This window comes from Neodiprion lecontei, chromosome 2 (genome assembly GCF_021901455.1).
Source record: "Neodiprion lecontei isolate iyNeoLeco1 chromosome 2, iyNeoLeco1.1, whole genome shotgun sequence".
Lineage (NCBI taxonomy): Eukaryota > Metazoa > Arthropoda > Insecta > Hymenoptera > Diprionidae > Neodiprion > Neodiprion lecontei.
In genome coordinates this window covers 25,366,219-25,386,264 of record NC_060261.1, presented here as the reverse complement: position 1 = coordinate 25,386,264, position 20,046 = coordinate 25,366,219, and the positions used below count along the sequence as shown (strand labels likewise).

The 20,046-nt window shown below is 35.4% G+C and overlaps 1 protein-coding gene across 2 annotated transcripts; it reads left to right on the top strand.

Annotated features, from left to right (window-relative positions):
* The first annotated feature begins 4,321 nt into the window (after window positions 1-4,321).
* LOC107218790 (PDZ domain-containing protein 8) lies at window positions 4,322-19,778 on the top strand. Of its 2 annotated transcripts, XM_015656801.2 has the most exons (9): window positions 4,322-5,258; window positions 8,791-8,983; window positions 10,584-10,846; window positions 11,183-12,287; window positions 13,940-14,205; window positions 14,283-14,486; window positions 16,671-16,820; window positions 17,328-17,510; window positions 17,607-19,778. In XM_015656801.2, the coding sequence occupies exons 1-9, from the start codon at window positions 4,857-4,859 to the stop codon at window positions 17,808-17,810; spliced, it is 2,970 nt and encodes a 989-aa protein (XP_015512287.1). In that variant the 5' UTR covers window positions 4,322-4,856; the 3' UTR covers window positions 17,811-19,778. The 2 variants fall into 2 exon arrangements, with proteins under 2 accessions (XP_015512287.1, XP_015512288.1); XM_015656802.2 differs by lacking the exon at window positions 16,671-16,820.
* Window positions 19,779-20,046: the final 268 nt, after the last annotated feature.

Sequence of the window (20,046 nt, the reverse complement as noted above, 5' to 3'; positions counted from 1 at the left end):
TTAGGACTTAAAAGTGGAAGTTGCTTTTTTTTTGGTCCTTCGGACGCGTGGTTGGGTTCAGTTTGGGTTGAATGGTATACGACGGTAGAAGCTCGGAAAACATGGCAGAGGGTATATAAAGTATCATGTGCACCTCGGGAGTAAGTCATTTTACTCCCTTGGTGCACAATCTACTGTTAGTCAACGGCTGACCGTCGAAGGGCCTAGCCGCTTTAGACTGGAATTGGCAGGAAAGATAAGGTTCGTATTTCTTGTGTGAAATGTACAAACTAAAATCGTTATACATCATATCATATCATCATACATCATACATCATACATAATACATAATATTAAAGTTCAAAACTAAAGTTTAGATGTTCGGATCTTCGGATGTTCAGAAAGTGACGTCACCCAAAATTTTTTTTCTCCTGACGACATCGATCAATATAGACGAAAATCAGCTAGCCGAATTCCTCAGTCTGGAAACAACCGCGCAGTAGAGCGGACGTGTGAGAATCGCGCTCTGCAGATTTCGAATACCGGGTTCTCTACCTCCGTAGTTCCTGCACTCCGGGTCGCTACCTGGTGAAACTCGACTTTCGGGACGAGCGCTCGTGTTCGCGCGCGCAATTGTTCTCCTCGTCTTCCTCGTCGTCCTCCTCGTTCACCTCGATCACCCGCAACCACCCCTAACCACCGCCAACCACCTCCAACGACCACTGCTAACCACCTCGACCACTAATAAATATTTTCAGTAATAGAACACATCAAGGATATTTTCTACGAATAAATATAATTTTTTATTGATACATTTCACTAAGAATATTATGAGAAAATTTTCAAAAATATAGAAACTTTATTAGCGCATTGATAGTTACTGAATTTTGGCTTGCGCGAAAAATGAATTGAAATATGTTATTGTAAACATAAGAAGTTCAAAAAATTTTAAATAAAATATAATTACAATTGCCATTAAATATTATAAAAATGTTCTACTCACCGAAGTTGCAGATTTCGTCGCAAGAAGCACAATTTGAAACATATGTATGTGGCTTGTTTACGAGTGAATCTCAGTACACTATTATATCAAGCTATTTAGAACGGACCCAGCCGTCTGTAAGACGATATAGAATCAAGATGTTATACTCACCGTGCACAAATAGCAACATAGCCTTTTTGTTATTGTTTTACATGAAAATGGTTGGTTATAATGATTTATTTTGTACTATTATCGCATAGAAATGGTTGAAAACTGAAAGCAATCAATAATTATATAGCTAAATATTTGAGTAAACCCGAAAAAAGGTATTTGCTTCGCAGTATACAGAGTGAACACTGTCTTTGTGCATGTGACGCAAACCGTATCTGCCTGTAAGATTAAATTCTTTCTATATGATACTACAAATCACGTTTACACATACATGTAAGTATAATTTTTTGACAATAAATTTCGTCAAAAAATACCACACAACAATCAGTTAAGTGCTAACAGATTTGAAACACGAAACACAGCAGTTTTAGCTGTAATTGAACAACGTTATTGTCATGTATTCCTATGTATACTATGCCAACCACTCACCAATTGCAATTTGTTGATCCTGGTCGTTCGGTTTTTTTTCCGATTCCAAATTTTATATATAGCATGCATATTGTTTTGATAGTACAAAACATGACGTGTTCAATAATCAAACTTGTAAGCTTGAAAATTAGTCCGGAAAGTCAAAAGTCATCAGGTCAAGGACCTGGACAGCCAGAACTATGGAGCGCTTATTTTGGCAGTTGAGTTTCACTAGGTAGCGGGCCTGAAGCGCAGAAACTACGGAGCGCTTGTCCCGGACGTCGAGTTTCACTAGGTAGCGGACCTGGAGCACAGAAACTACGGAGCACTTGTCCCGGAAGTCGAGTTTCACCAGGTAGCGGACTTGGAGCGCAAAAACTACGAAGCGCTTGTCCCAGACGGCGAGTTTCGCCAGGTAGCGAACCTGGAGCGCAGAAACTACGGAGCACTTGTCCCGGAAGTCGAGTTTCACTAGGTAGCGGACCTGAAGCGCAGAAACTACGGAGCGCTTGTCCCGGAAGTCGAGTTTCACCAGGTAGCGGACTTGGAGCGCAGAAACTACGGGGCGCTTGTCCCAGACGGCGAGTTTCGCCAGGTAGCGAACCTGGAGCGCAGAAACTACGGAGCACTTGTCCCGGAAGTCGAGTTTCACTAGGTAGCGGACCTGGAGTGCAGAAACTACAGAGGTAGAGAACCGGGTACTCAAAATCTGCGGAGCGCAATTCTCACACGTCCGCTCTACTGCGCAATTGTTTCCAGACTGAGGAATTCGGCTACCTGATTTTCGTCTATATAGATCGATGACGTCGGAAGAAAAAAATTTTGGCTGACGTCACTTTCTGAACATCCGAAGATCCGAACATCCAAACTTTGGTAGCGAACTTTAATATTATGTATCATGTATGATGTATAATGATTTTAGTTTGTACATTTCAGACAAGAAATACGTACCTTATCTTTCCTGCCGATTCCAGACTCATAAACGGCTAGGCCCTCCGATGGTCAGTCGTTGACTAGAGATATATTCTTCAGTTAACGGGTCAGCGAATAACGCTGCCGTACTGCGACAGTTGGATAATAAAAATTTTTGCTCATACCTTGCGAATGTGTGTTAAAATACATTCGAAGTTTTAAGAAGCTTCGTTCTATCCCTCCCTATCAAAAAAAAAAAATCACCGACAATCACCTTTTTAGGTCTTTAAATCAGGACACTGCGTTAAATACTGTCTCATATACGGAGCATCCATTTCATCTTGATCAAAATTAACGTGTTCGTGATGTATTACAGTTACTCTGAATTTTTTTCCATGACAATACTTTTCGAAAAACAATTCCGCTTTTCTACCCAACGTAGATACTTCACATGCGACTAGCTAAAACAGCGTTTCGCTTCTGTGCCTACGAAAATTCAAGATCGAGAGAGCAAATGAAAAGTTGTAGGAATAATTATGAATATTAATGTTATAGAATACATAGAGGAGCAGGGGTACGAAGAGGACGAAGGTGGTCGGAGGTGGTCGGAGGTGGTTGGAGGTGTTCGGAAATGGGAGAAGGTGGTAGGCGCTGGTAGGAGGTAGTAGGGGGTGGTAGAAGGTAGTCGGAGATGGTAGGAGGTGGTTGACAGTGGTTGGAGGTGCTCGGAGGTTGATGCGGTGGTTGGCTGTGGACGCGGTTAGGCGTCTTCTCACGGGGATGATCGAGCTGATCGACATTTTTAAGTCGCAGTCGAAAAGTAGTCTTACGTACTCACTTTGTACCGACTCAATCTCAAGCTTCTATACCGACACTGTTTTGGCTGCTACAAATGTCGGTGCGAACCCGTTAGATAGAGTCGATAGACCAGAACCCTCCTAGGCTCCCAGGCCGACCTGGGCCCACTTGCCCGCCGAAAATTGGTCACAAAAATTTACCCAGGGCTATCCGTGTTTATACATATTCTTCAGTCAATGACGGAATAGTAGGACTACTACTCCGTGCCATGGTTGCAAGGATACTCAAGATTGACTAATCGATGATCTTACAATGTGATTCATAGAAAGTATTCTGTACTGCCTTATACTCCCTGTACTGTCTTCGGTGCATACGGATCACCAGTACCATCTTATTTCAGGCAGCTTCTTGTTTACATGGACTTCGTGCTCCTTGTGTAGTCTCCATCAGCTAAAGCTGTATGGTCATACGACACAATTGTGCATGACACAACTCATTAACAACAAATACTCATTGTTTATAAATAAGAGTTATCTGTTATCTATTGCAATTTTTCTTCGCACTGTTCTTCCATACCGGCCGAGTTATTTTTTTATCGTAATTTGGGCATTGATATCCTTAGCTCCGGGACTTTTTCAGGATTCTTGAAGGTGATAAGGAGTAAAATGATGTTTTTCAATACGATTATCGGTAGCCACCAAAAATACAAATGATCATGCAACATGTGCGCCATAAAAATAAACTATGCATTGACAATGATTTTATTAGCAAATCGTAGTTTTCTGTACCCTGTCCCTCGAGCATGTAGGTATGTATACACCGAGTCGAATACACAATGCTTCAAGACCCTGTCGTAATAATTGCATAAAAATAGGGCAGCAATGTATCATGTTATGCAATTGAACGAACGAGTGAAAACGTGACCGTGAAAATTGTATATCAACCATCAAAATTATCAATCCTATTGCAAGAATCAGTTAAAATTGAATTAATAAGTAGCTCGGCCGGTAAGGGTAGAAGCGTTGCATGTCGCGTAGTGTCTAGCCCCCCCCCCCCCCCCCCCCATCGTTGTGTATTACGATTCCATAAAGGCTTCGTTCAGCTGTCACGCGTCAGCTGAGAGAGAAGTGTCAATGTGGAGGAAGCCGCTGGAATCGATACAGAAATGTCAAAATTTAATTCTCACATAAAACGGCATGTGGCGACTGTTTTTTGTCACTTGATAAAACTAATTGTTCCACATAAAAAATGTTCACACCATTGAACCTAGTAGACAATTACATGTAGTTAAATTAGAAATGCGTGATTCAGAGTGAAAGTCTGACACTATTTATTAGCTTTACACCACCACACACTAGTTGTTGAAGTAATGAAATATCAATTATGAATCAGGTTGGGGTAAATCAATTCTTAAGTTTGTTCCAACACCTCCTACCAACCAAATGAAATAATGTTCATTAATTGAAGGTGAAAATACACCAAAGTATGATCGCATCACTATAAATATTGCGTACCTACGCATCTCCGCTTAGAAAAAGAAGAAATTACTTCTCTTTCTACGTCGATTATGTTTGATAAATTAAATTCAATCAATTTATTATAAAACAATGGACTTCTGGAGCATTGTAACACTCTTAATATTGTCATTTATATGCGGCGTAATATCGACGTTGGCTCTACAATGGTACATATTCATAAAATACTTGGAAGCGGCGCCGCTTGCCGATCCTCCCGAAAAACCGGCGCCTCATGGACGTGCAGTTTTGCCTGACGAACTTCTGAACGAGGTTGAAAACGAGAAATCAAACTTTCACAACAGCAGCTTTACTCCTAGGCAAAGTGTCTCCCAGGGCAACGAGAACTTGGCTATCAATTTGACGCTGCAATTCCTGTTCAACGAGCTCAGAAGCGCAGAACGGGTTCGCTCTTGGCTCTACAGGAAGCTTAACAATGAGTTCAAAGTACTGCTTACCAGGTCGACTACTGGCAAACTGTTCGACAGCGTTCAAGTGAGTCATATAATTAACTGGAACATGATGCTCGCTTTGATCTTCAATTGTTTTCATTCAACAATTTTGGCTATTGAGGACAAGTAGCGCAATAGAAGGAGTTGACTTCAACACATATTTTTTCACACTTTTCTATGTCAGAAAAAAGAGACTTGTATTTCGTCATTACACTGTATGAGAGTTTACTGTTGAGAAAAGAAATATTGGAAACTAGTTTTTAATTATTTTTGTAAAGCTGTCTGTATTTGGAGAATTTTCTCAGAAGATACTGGTCATTTCACTCAATTAGGGTATAGAAATTGAGACACTTCGTACAATTTTCTACGAAACATTGTTTTCATAAAAAATTGTAAATATGGCTAGTTTCTTATTAAAACTTGTATATTTTCGTGAAAATTAGCATTTTTTCAGTGAGAAATCTTCAAGCCACTACAGTTTTCAAAAAAATTAACCATTCTTGATGAAAAACTACGTATATGGAGCATCCCATGATACCTCGATTAAGATTCTACGTCGATGTCTCAGATTGGCTTTATAATTTTTTCTATGAAAGTTCATGACAAAAATCGCAATCGCAATTTTTTTCAGAATTTTGCGACTCAGTGTATCTGAAGTATGATTTAAACACTTTAAAAAAAACCCACTTTCTAAAACCTGAAGAAATTCAGAATAATCTTATAATGTGTCACAAAAATTTTGACACCTACCAGAAGATGGCCATTTCATAACTTTGAAAGATAAATAAGAAAAATGAAAAAATAAAATAAAATTATTATTATTGGATTGCATATTTTACATAAGAATGAACATAAAGCTCATTATAGTATGGTGGGCTAAAAAACATGTATTCAGAGAGGTATTATAATGAACTTTTGTGTTCATTCTTACGGCAAAAATGCAATCCAGTAATAATAATTTTTTTTTCATTTCTCTTATTTTTCTTTTGAAGTTATGAAATCTCCATCTTCTACTAGGTGTCAAAAATTTTGTTATATCGTATAAACTTTTTCTAAATTTTTGAAAATTTCAGAAAGTGGGGGCTTATTCAATTTTTAAATCATACTTTAGATACGCTGGGTCAAAAAATTCTGAAAAAAATTGCGATTGCGTTATTTGTCATGAACTTTCAGAGAAAAAATTATAAAGCCAATCTGAGACATCGATGTAAAATCTTGATCAAGATGTCATGTCAATGCCCCATATTTATTATTTTGTATGAAATAATACAGTTTAATATAGCCCAATTTCTGTAAATATTCGTAGTAGTAGAAATTTACACCAGGGAAACGATTCAATTGTTCCTGCTACTAGAAATCTATTCAGTTATTGATCCAATTACAAGAATATCCTCTGCAGTAAATATCAGCGCAGCTTTTGAATATTCAATTGTTTAACAATCAAATTTCACAATGCTCAAAGCCGACCAAACACTTTTGTGCCATTTATGGCTAGGTATTTATTTTACACCGAGTGGTTATGGTCAGAAATTTATTTATTTATTTATTAGAGATTAACTATGTAAAAATGTATATCCCACCCTTGTACATAGAAAAAGATATAATACAGTGTTGTAGTGTAATTTAGAAAAGAGTTATTCATACTTAAATAAAGATCTGGAGAGGTTTCTTATAGTATAAAAACTAGTGTTGTACGGATCAAATCAATTTTTATTCTCGTTACATAATCATGATAGACGGTCACTTACAGAGTATGATTTGATGTTCAAATTTATGTAGAAATAGTCATTGTTGTGTCGTAAAGTTCTGCTTGGAGTGAAAAAAAGAAACCTAGATAGCAACTCGGGTGGTCAATCACATTATTAAGAATTCAATAAGCAAAAATTAGATCAATTCTGTACATTTCTGAACAAACTGACGGTATTAGAAGAATTGAAGAAATATTTCAGTAATCTTAATCACTAAAATGCATTGGATTGCCGGACTTAAAAGCTACAAAACGCAAAAATAAGTAATATAATTTTTCAAGTTTGTAAATGTTTGGATACATATAGTATGAGGTGTCCAAATAATCGAACAGTACGTTAAAATTGGATACAGAAATGATGAATAATAAAGTGTTCTGAAAGTTTTTACATCATCAGAAACTTTAGAAAAACGTTTAATAAAGCTAATTTCTTTTGTAGCTCTCAAAACATAATCATCATCTTCGTTAAAATTTAAATTGCAGTTAAAATAGAAACCATGATCTTTTGCTTTAGAAACTTATTCAACCCTTTAATTCACGCTAGGATGATCAGAGTCCTAGCTTTTTTTTTCAGCTTTGTATTTAGTCAACTATTTTTTTGGTAATGACTACCGAGTTCTTAATTGATTCCACATGGTTCTTGAAATATTTCTAAGTCTGAAAAAAATTAGAAATTTATTTATTGCAAAAATAGCACATGTAAACAAATGGTCCAAGATTGTACTTTTCCATAAAACAAAGCATTTTTTGCCAATCTACCATGAAAATCCGAATGCCAATTTGCATTCTGACTTAACACACTAAAAAATTGACAAAATTTTTTGAAAATCTTTCTTGTTTTTTTATTTGTCCGCCATATTGGATTCGCCATTTTGAATTTTCGAATTTCAAGTTCAGATTCGTAATCAACGACTTCAAAAGCACATATATACAAAATTTCAAGTGAACTGCATGGAAGGAAAACAATGTGCGCATGAAAGGGTTATGGAAAGAATTACCCAATTTGTATGCACTAAAATCATATTGTAGAACGCGACTACCACAACTACTGAACGTAATATAAAAAAATTTGTTGCGATATACCAACTACAAATAGCACCTAAATCTTTTTGTAATAATACTTTATCGTCAACATTCAATATTTCTTTAAACGTTTTAGTATCGTCAGCAGAAAATAAGAATCGAACAAATTTAATTACTAAATGAATGATATTAATAAAAGTAGTAAAAAATGGTGGACCAAATTGAGCACCAACGCTAGATGTAACGTGAATAGGATTCGATATGTATTGCTTGATTTTAACAGATTGAATGAACAAATGGTACGATTGATGGGCACATATGATATTAAGGTGGCCACAAATAGTACATCTATCCTACCACATATTTTCCGAATTTTTTGTACTCAACGTAACCGATATACTCAATGAACTATGCACAAGTTCTAACACTTGAACCCTATAAGTTGAGAAATTTTTGATCCCATAGCAGCATTGCTCTGCCCTACATCGATTTTGGCAAGCTTTCCAGGATTAAAACATGAGGCAGAAGTTAGTAATGTTAGCTTAACGAAACTTTGGAGAAAAAAATTACTATTCTGAAATGTTTTAGTGACTTTAAAGTAGTTGAATGTTGAAAATATGAATGACTTTTACCTTATTATAAGACTTAGAATAACGTTACTAACTTCAGCCTCATGAAAAATAGTAATTTATAGACATCCATCGTTATTATTTCCGAGTCATAAAAGTACAAACAATAACAAATATTTACTTGGAAATTTAAAAATGCTGCTCATGCATATTAATTATTTTTGTTGAATTTTTAGTTGCGAGATCTTCACCTCGGCAATCAATTCCCAACAATAAAAGGGTTGGAGGTGGCAGACGCAAAAATTGACGCAGATACAGGATTATTAGAGACCTTAGACTTGGCTTTGGACCTTCATTATTGTGGGAATTTTCAATTGTCGATTGATGCTAAAATGGTGCTGGGAAAGACAGCTTATTTGTCTGTGCAAGGTGTGAATATAGAAATTATACAATCATGGGGTATTACACGTGTAATCAACCTGACCAAAACCCTGACCTACGTAAAACCGGTTCAACCTTTGTGAAATATATTAGTTAGTTGGTAAGAGTATGTATGATTCTTTGTAGATTTTTGTTTAAAAACGGTTAGATGTTAGCAGCCGACAAAATATATACAGAAATCAACAACAGCAGAGTGCTGAATGTAATAACTTTAAAACTATACTTGATACAAAAAAAAAAAATTAAGCGCTATACAGTAGGGTGGTTCTTAAAAAGGTTTTTAAAGAATTCAAAAATAATTCCCTAATTTTTTCAGATGTTTGTCTCGCCTCTAACTCGTGCACACAAGAGGGTGAACTTCCCCATTTAACTCTTTCAGGGGCACATTGAATCTACCGACCAGATTTTCTACCGTTGAAATTTGGTACAGGGTGGTTTTTTGAATCGCTGATTATAAACCTGAACTCAAAGATTTGACAATTTATAACGGCGGATCCAATATGGCGTGGCAAAATCCTAAAATTAATTACACTTCGCTAAAACTTCAGTACTCTGGGGTTTCTTGGGTTGCTGATTACGAATCTGGACCCGAAATTTTGAAATCTAAAATAGCGGATCCAATATGGTGGACAAACATCCCAAAACTTACTTGATTTTGTCATATTGGGTCCACCATTTTAAATTTTTTAATGTCGAGTTCAGATTTGTAATCAGCTGCCTTGAAAACCCCCGAATACCAAGATTTATCGAAATTGGATTATTTTTGGATTTTGGTCCGCCGTGTTGGATTCGTCATTTTGAATTATCAAATTTCGAGTTCAGATTCGTAATCATTGCAGTGACCCAAGAAACCCCCTTTGGCCAAATTTTATCGAAATACCTTCGGTAGATTGAATGTGCCTATGAAAAAGTTAAATGGGAAAATTCAACCTCTTGCAGGCATGGATTAGAGTTGAGATAAAAAAACTGAAAAAATGAGGGAATTATATTTCAATTGTTTGGAACCGGTCGAAATTATAAAATGACCTTTTTAAGGACCACCTTATTACACAGTTACAGTATTAGCTGAGTATTAAAGATTATTATACAAAACAAAATATGGTGGCTCCCGAAAGTTGAAAAAAATCATAGGGCCTCCGTTTTTTAGATTTCTCGCAAGCCGTCTTTAATTCACCAAAAGTCTCAGAGAATACTCCTGTGCTATAAAGATATATGTGTAAGTTTCATTATGGTACGAGAGTTGGTTTTAATCTGTTTTTCATTCGCTTTCATTCATTTTCATTTGCTTAAAAATAACCTGTTTTGTATCTAACTTTTTGTTTGTATGTATACTATGTTAGAACTCGTGCATTATCCGATGCTCATGTCTAAACGTATGCAAATAAAAATCGGTAAAAAGTCAAACATGCTCTTGGCAGATAATAAAAATGTTTCATAAAGTTTGAATCGGTTTTGAAATGGTGAGAATTTGGGTCAGGTGTTTACAGCTGGAATGTTTCTGCCATGAAATATCCATTTTTCGTTACAATTGTGTATTCCTTACAATTTTTATTTCATTCAAAAAATATGGAATGTCCTACAATTTCAGTGAAACGAGTAACAGGGAGAGCTCGACTGCAGTTTACGCGTGTCCCTTACACTCATTGGTCTCTCAGCTTCTACTCTGAACCAATTCTGGAATTTCACGTACAGTCGCACTTTCAGGGACGTCAGTTACAACCACAAATTATATCGCTGATCACCGGCCAGATACGGAGAGCAATTCGTAAGAAACACACCCTTCCCAGATACAAGATGCGGTATAAGCCTTTTTTTCGAAGGCTCAATGACGAGGATGTTGATTTGATTGAGGTAAGTATCCCATATTTTAAACCTTTTCTATTGCAAACAGCTATTTTTCTTTAAAAAAAGAAATTATGCGTGAATGGGCTGCACCATCCAAGTAAAAAATTAGGAAACGGAAAGAAAACTTAGTGTGTCGGTAAGAAAGGGCTCAAAAATGGACGTATGTATCCTTTTTCATTCACACTTCAATTGTTAATTCGTTGTTAATAACAGCAGTTGATATTACCGTTAACAAGTAACGCTGCTGAAAGTTTTTTAAAAGGTTTTTATTTCTCTCTGACTTTTGATTAAGGCAGTATGGTTTGGTCATCCTTAATACGACTTGCACCATTCTTTCCCCAGGATTCCAACCGAAAGTCGAGTCCAGGAAACCTGGAAGTGACTCTTCTGGAAGTGAGTCGATTAAACATGAATCCCAATTCATTTAACACCGATGAAATTGATCGAATTGAAATTTACTGCACAATGAGTGTTGACGTGATGCCCTGGGTTTGCTTGACACAGTACAGCGGAGTAGCATACATGATCTTAGATTTGATAATCAGTAAAACTCCGCAGCAGCAACTCGGCGTTGTATTCAGGCAGGATATCATACCCGAAATTGGAATCAACTGCGTTATAGTAGAAACTATCGTCTCGGGCAGTCCAGCAGCAATTGGCGAAATGCGGCGAGGCGACATATTGATCGCTGTGGATGGTAAAAAGGTCTTGAACATGAATCAGGTTGCGAAACTCGTCAAAGGTGCTGCGCAACGAAGGTTCATTATTAGAGTAGAGAGAAAATATGCTAAAGCAGAGATGGAAAGACAAGGTTCCGTGAAATCAGAACTTGAGAAAACTGCGTTGGATAAGGTTGGTGTTGAGAAGAAGGTTGCCAAGAATGAGGTATCGAAAAGCGAATTAATAGCTAGCGAGAAAAGCACCTCAGATATGAAAACCACGAAATTTGATAGCCCGATCAAGTTTTCTGAATTAAAAGAAACTGACTTTGAGGTGCTGGACTTTGGGGAAGCTAGTAAACTGTCTAAAAGGAAAGAAAGTGCGACACAAAGCTGCGAGGATATACCACAGACCCCCTCATGTCCCGAATCACCATCTCGCAGAATTTCTACAATTTCCACCATTTCCAATCAATCTTTGATCACAAATATCAGCCAAATTTACTCGACTGACGATGGCAGTGTCCAAAGCATGAATGATTTGTATTACACGACAAAGGAGAAAAGCGTTGCGTCGCTAATATCATTTGAGGAAACGCATAACTTTCAAATTGATTCTGACCTTCAGTATTTGAACCTGGGAGTTTGGGCTAGAGTAAAAGGCGGAGATAATCCTCCACTTCTCTTGGGGTACATCAATGCTCCCATTAAATTGATACTGGCACAGTGCTCCATGTCTACGATTGGTCACTATCTCAAATGTTACGCTCTACTTCCACCGGATACTGGTTTGTCATACAGCATTTTAATACTAGAATTTAATGATCGTATATACTAGTCTTTCAAAATTCATGTGTTTGACAGACAATGCTCGAGAAATGATTTTTTACAGCAACTGGCGTATCTTGACAGAACATTTTTTCAACCCACTAGATTAGCTTTTCACCAGAACTTGACTGGTCTTGATGTTTTGAAATCGAAAGAATCGACTCCAACCATTTTCATGCAAACACTGGCTGTGTGTCTATGGTTAAGTTGTTAATATGGTCTGAATTGACGCGGCTTTTTTCATCTCAAAACTGATTAGATGTCAGATTCATTCGGTCCAGAAATTTTCGAGTGTTGCGTGTAACAAAAGTTACCAAAAATTTTAAATCCTGATATCTCGAGAATTGACCCATGGATTTTTATGATTATCGCCTCAATCGACACGGCTCTGCTCAACTCGGAACTGATTAGATTTTGGAATCAGTCTAGTAGTTCTCGAGTTATTCACATAATAAATTACAATAAAATATTTGATTTACTAACCTTATCAGAAAGAAGTAGAAACGGTTTTGTAGGCCTGATACAACATTGTTCAGCATAACTTTTTTAAATTTATCATACACTTTCTATAGTAATGTAATTTTGAGGAAATCCAATTATATTCTGAAGTATCATCTGTTCTACATATGTTTCTGCGTGGATAAAATATTCTTTCTTATCAAAATCATGCAAATTTTGCTGACACAAGAACGGTATGAGTATGAGTATCATCATTTCCATTTGATCTTTTGGAATCTTGTTACTTAAATAGCTGAAAAGTACTGAACTGATCAAAGCCAAAATCTAATCAGTTCTCAAGTTGAGAAATGCCACATTGATTGATACCAAAATCATTGAAATTTAGTAATCCGCTTTCGAAATATTGTCAGACAAAAAGCTTGATCACATACATACATTCAGACGTCCAGGCGAAAATGGTCGGAGACAATTCTCTAGATCTTAAAACGTCGAGATCTAGTAGAAACTCTACTTTTCATTTTCGGTGTGATTACGCTAACTTTCTTTTTTCTTTTCAAAACAGTGATGCGAGAAGTTAAAAATATTTTAATACCATTTCAAATGTTCTCAATTCTCTTGTGTTTTAATTCCAAGAGAATTTTCACTGTTCTTCTATCACTTTGAGCATTACATCAACCTGTTTGTATATGTATACTTCAAAAGATAAGTAAGCAGTTTCAAGAATACATGCACACACGTTCTATGATTATTATACTCTTTACATCTTTTGAGGTGTACTTCTTACCTCTTGAACTGCATGTTACTTGGTGGTATTCTCATGAACATACATCTTGAGGTAGAAGGTAGCTACGGAGATGCATGTACTTCCTTAGAAAAATTACATACCGAAAGAGAGTTAGCAATTTACTCTTACAACCAAATTGTTGGCCAATATGAACATCCCATGCACAAGATAGCAAACATCGCACGCTACAATTTACTCACCTAGCTTAATATGATCGACAAGTATTACTAACACACAAAAAAGCATTATGAGAATCGTAGTATATATTCTACCGCACAGATATTTGATAATACCGAACGAGCTCATCTGCGATTTATTTCATACAATTAGATTTTGAGTTACTAATTGAAATTAACACTTTACAAATAGGTTCTACGATGACATCAAACCTGAAATTGCAAGGTTATTCTGGATTTGATCCGACACTCTGCTATGGTGACGTCTTACTGTCTTTCACATGGAATATCAGCCAAGTTCAGAATCAACTGAACGCCGGCGAGACAGCCAGAAAGGAAAATCCTGAGATTGCTAGAACGCCGCAAATGATAAACGTCGAAAGTGGGGACAAAAAATTACACGATTTCATAAGAACACATTTCCACAGAGCGACACACTGCGACTTTTGCTCTAAAAAGGTAGCAGTTCTGTTCATAGACTTATTTTCTGCAGGGAAAATAGTCTGAAAATCATATTTTCCGGAATTTTTTTTCAGATCTGGCTTAAAGATGCTGTTCAGTGTCGGGATTGTGGATTAGTTTGCCACAAAAAATGTGAAACAAGGTGCCAGACTTCTGGAGGATGTGGAGCTGATAGTCTTACAACTTTGGCTTTCGAAGCGGATGAAAACGAGTCTAATATTGTTGTGGGAGATGGCGGACCTGAAATATCATTCACTGTGTGTGAGGACCAAGTTCAGGTATTAGATATGTAACAAAAATCTATTCTTACATGATTTTTATACTTATAATTGTAGTAAAAATGCGACTGAATCAATAATTATCTAGTCATTTTCCAATAATCGAATATTAAATTTTATTTATCAAGCTATTAATTTATTCGATGTTATACTGATATTGATATAACATCTAAAATTCAAGTTTAATGATTCTGAACGGTCAAATTTTTTGTGGGTTTTAATATTATTTTATAATCAATAAAAATAATAATAATAATTGTCTGTATTCACTGAAGGTGAAGGTTTATTGTAGGCTCACACCTTGCCCCTGCAACTAATTTCTTCAGAGTTCGTAACAAAGTTTTTCGCTTTAAACAATAGATTAAAAAATATCCAGAGAATATCGATTATTTAAAACCAACTCCAATATCCATCACAATAATCATTCGTAACTTGACAAAGTATAATGTATATTTAGTTTCTAATCGCAAAACAATGTTGGCTCCTTGTAGTACATAATTTTATCTTTCTCTCTTTTGCTTATGATTTTGGAACAACGCACCATTTACTTTCGTTGAGCCACTTTCAAAGTCCTGTAATAATTATGTACTCGCGTTTAGCATAGGATTTCAATAATAGAACAGCAAGTCAATGTTAAATGGTATAATATATCTCCAAAACGATAAGGAAAATTAATATAATTAAAAAATACGAGCTGTGATTCTATGCAACAGTATTTAAAGGTGCCATATTTGCATTGTGATTGGTAATGAAGTTTGTGTTATTTATGTACTTAGGGGCATACTGTTTAGAAGCATCATCCTATTCTTCACTTCCACCTGAAAAACTTGTGAGCAGTAAAAAAAAAGAATTCACGTAGAAGAATTTCTCTTAATCCAAGTTTTGAAAGGTTGCTCTGTTTTTTCATCTTATAATACAGGGAAGGCGTTATTTTAAAACAAGATTTTTACCATTCAGTTGCACTTTATGATATGTAGGTGATCCTGAATGCATTTCCTACAAATTCAATTTTTCGCAATTGTCCGTAAAACGAAAACTTATAAGCTTTGAAAGTTTAATTTGTGAACAAATTCATGTATAAATGTCTTTAGTGGCTAAACTTTTGACTTTAAACAAAAATTACGATTTTTTAAAAAATTTAATCATTGAATTAGCTGAGTGGTAACGATTAAAACAAAATTACATTTCGGCCATGTTATTTAAATAAGCAAACTTTAAATTCTGAGAGCAACCCTTTAAAATTTGATTTAGAAGATATACTTGAGCAAGAATTTTTTTTTCTAGTTATGTACAAGTTTTTGAGGCGGAAGTGATAAAGAAATTTAGCTTCCAAAGAAAACATCCTAAGTTGTATATATGCACCGATTAACTCAATTAACATTTAACAATTCACATCCAAAGATGCTGTGTACTAGAATGGTCCTAAAAATTATCATTTTTGAATTTCGACTGTCTCACCTCCCAAATCGGCTCCAAATAATTAAAAAATAATTCCCTGATTTTTTCAGATTTTTATCTCAACTCTAACCGGTGCCGCCAGAAGGTTGATTTCCCCATTTAACCTTTTCAAGGGAACGGTAAATTTACCTAACGGGTTGTGATGAAATTTGATATAGAGGGGTTTCTTGGATCGCTGATTACGAATCTGGATTCGAATTTCGAAATAAAAATGGCTGATCCAATATGGCGGACCAAAATCCAAAAAGTCATTCGATTTCGATAAAATTCGGTGCTCTGGGGTTTTCGAGGTCACTGATTACGAATCTGAACTTGACGTTACAAAATTCTGAAGTCACTTGGCATCGCCATATTGGATCCGCTATTTTGAATTAGAAAATTTTGAATCCAGATTCGTAATCAGCGAATGAAGAAACCCCCTGCATCAAATTTCGTCTAAATCCGTTTGGTAGATTTACTATTCCCTTGAAAAGGGTTAAATGGGGACAGAAACCCTCTGGGGATACGTCTTAGAGTTGAGATAAAAAATTTTAAAAATGAGGGACTTATTTTTTAATTATTTGAAGCTAATTTGAGGGCTGAACGGATCGAAATTCCAAAATTACCTTCTGATATACATCTTGTAAAGTGCTAAAATTCAATTTTATGAGTTATACCTGGTAGCAGCTAGCATGTAGAACCGTTAAAATACAGTTGAAAAGTTGAATGCGGTAATAAAAAAATCAGGGCGCGGGGATGTTGGCCGTGAAGGCCAGTATAGCGAATACGCTCTTCGGTCTAAAGAGAGCTGGAAGTGCGACTTGCCTGGCACCACCAAGTTCTGGCAGCGGACTTGCCTCCAGAAGCCTCCCACCCAGCCCATGTTCTTCTCGCAAGGTAGATCGGAACTTAGGTTTTTTCTTAAGGCCAGAACCACTTATCAACTCAGTTAAACTTGCCATTCAAAACAATAATGAATGAAATTTAGTTTTTAAACGTTCTTCAGAAACTTTTAAGAATCTTCTTATAATAATGTTATTATTATACCCTGTGATGTGTTGCAAGTAATTATTATATTATGTAAAATAAGCAAACTTTTACTCACACCATAGAACCTTAATGCTTCACCTCAATCTGCTTTGCTTTTAGAAAATTAATCTAATAAAATGTTTTAAGTCATCTTGGAAGTGAACTTGAAACTGTTTTGTGCATATTACTGTTGTTGATCTGTCTCCTTTTTCAGTGAACATTTATGGCAGAAATTCACAGAACTAATGGTGGTAGTAATAACTCTTGTAGTAATATATTTTCTTTACTGTTGCTTGACGATTATCAATTAATCATCACCCACTACTCCAGCTTATATCATTTCTGTAACTTGACCTAATTCACACAAATATGCAGAGTTCTATTGTTGGTGGACTGGGTATAAGCACCAATTTATTGGAAGGAGCGGACCCATCGATAGTAGGGCCACTTTTGAGTGGAGACTTGGATGACGGCTTGATGTCGCGAGCGAAAGACACGGGGAAATGTCTGTATGCATACCTGGAGCCTGAAGAACGAGTTGAGAAAATCAATTCCATGGTAGTTGTTTATGATACATATGTGCACAAGCTGTTCATGATGATTAACTACTTTTACAGTTCATAAGTCATTGTTCTTGGTCTTTATACCACACAGATGGGCAAGTTGAAGACAGCGCTCGACATTGAGACTACCTCTAGGCTGAAATTATCTCATAGCGGAGAAGCAGACAGTGCAAAATTGATTGCCCAAAGCGATTCGAGAGTCCAAGCGCTAAGTGTTTTGCTCCTACATTATTGCGCAGGTCTGCAACATGCTCAGGAAGCTATGGATCGACCAGAAGTTGAGAAGGATCTATAGTTGAATCGATCCTCCGTTTAACCCAATTATATATTTATTTATAGATAAGAGAGTAATAATAATGTAAAACGCGAAGTCAATATAGAGCAATTGCGAATCAATTGTCTTTGTCTAAAAATATTCAAGGTGTTATTGATCAGAATTTCAAAGCGGTACTGAAACTTTGTACGTAAATATTTAAAAATTTCGTTGGCGATAGTCAGTGGAATCCTTTATTTCATTTGACGTTTCAGCCAGACATACCCATCCGTCTTCAGTCTATAGAAAATGTTATGAAATAAATATAATTTTTAAACAATATTTACGGTTTGCAAGGCATGGGACAATTTTTAGGTCACATCCACTCTTGCACGTTTTATAAATAATTCTTTTAAAGTTCTACATATCATCAATATAATGTAACATATCCTTTCTTCTCAAAATCATGCAAAATTAGATTTTGTTCGATATTAAGATATCTAAAACATTGAAAGTTTTGTTTGTAAATCTTGTAAAAGGTAGTCTAACGTAAAAATTGTCCCACGTCCTGCACATGCACACTACGATTATTGTATAGAAATTGTATTCAAATAAGATAAAGGATTCCACTGCCCATCACCGACGAAATTTTTCACTAATTAGTTCACGGTCACTAACTAAAAATTCATTTGTCTGTAAACATGAAAAATTATCATGCGTCTATTTCATGAATATTTATATACTATATTATTCTAAGATGATTTGAAGAAATAATTTTTTTCATTATTGATTAATTTAAAAAACAATTATTGAGGCGTTTTGCATCATCTGCATGTTGTTGTTGTTGTTGTTGTTATTATTATTATTATTAGTTTTATTATACAGTGCAATCTGCAGAATTGTAATTTGTAATATGATCTATGAAGTTTATAATATTTTCATGTCAAGTTTATTAAGTAAGATGGTTGAATAAGTTTTTACATTTTTCGTAGATAAATTTTTCAAATACCAGTCAGCTCAAATATAACGGGAAGGCTAAATACTCATGTCTATTATCAGTATATTATAGTAAATTATTTACCAGAAAACACCAAAGGCCAAGACTTGAATTACATAATGATAAATGAATATAGAAAGTAGTGTTGATTAGATATTTATCTATAAGACAAATTTTACACTTAATTCTCGCATTTCCATTATTATTGCTAGATATGAATTCCATTGTACGTTGTATGACAAAAGAAGTGTTTCACTATTGTCACGAATGTGTGACTGAGAACGTTTTTCATTACTCTCTCTGCGTTGCACACTTCAATTGCTACACTTCGTTTAGAAACAGGCGTATACAGCTACATACAGCAACGAAAAATAATGTCCAATATTGACATTATCCATAATTGTATGCATATTTATCAATTATTAATCAATTATAGTAAGATTATTATAGCAGGAATGAAATACTTCGTATGAGTAAAATGCCTACTATTTCATTCTCAGCTAAGAGGGAATATGTAGGAATATAATATAAATACTGATAATGCATCAATCCATATGTATCAATATGCGAATCAACGAATCTACAAACAACTTTTTTTTACATACAATCATAGCGACTAACTTACACAAATGTAAAGTATATTTATACACAACAAATGTATCTAGAATATGATACACAGTTGTTGTGTAAATTTCATTTCACTTATTGTTTATCAATTTGATGCTCCTATTACACTTGGATATGTGCTAGAGATAAATGAGTTTATCCTTTACATCTTGAAGTAATGACAAAAACGATGTTGTTACAAGATAAGGAGCTTATGTCTATTATCTAGATAAGGGGGTAGATGAAAGCTGAGGTGAATATATCCAAGATTATTATTTACATGAAATTGTAACGATAACGTACAACACGCCAAATGAATATATAATATCAATTGTTGAACATTTTCCCATTTTCAGAGTTTTTACTTATTTCAACAACTAAAAACAGAAATATATTGAATAAAACAAGGTGCAGAAATGATTTTATTTCCCTGTTACCTTTCATATTATATTATGATAATATTCGTAGCAAATTAGGATCAACCATTGAGAAGATATGTCAATATTTCTTGGTTTATTGGCTGTATTTTTTGAGCTATCTATCAGATCAACTTGAGACCATTTGCAATTTTTTTCTCTCGCTAAATTACATCACTGTAGCGTACCAAAAGATTGATTTCAGCATTTTTCGAAAGCGGTCAAAATTTTTGAAAAACCAAAAGGGTAAACTTAGTAT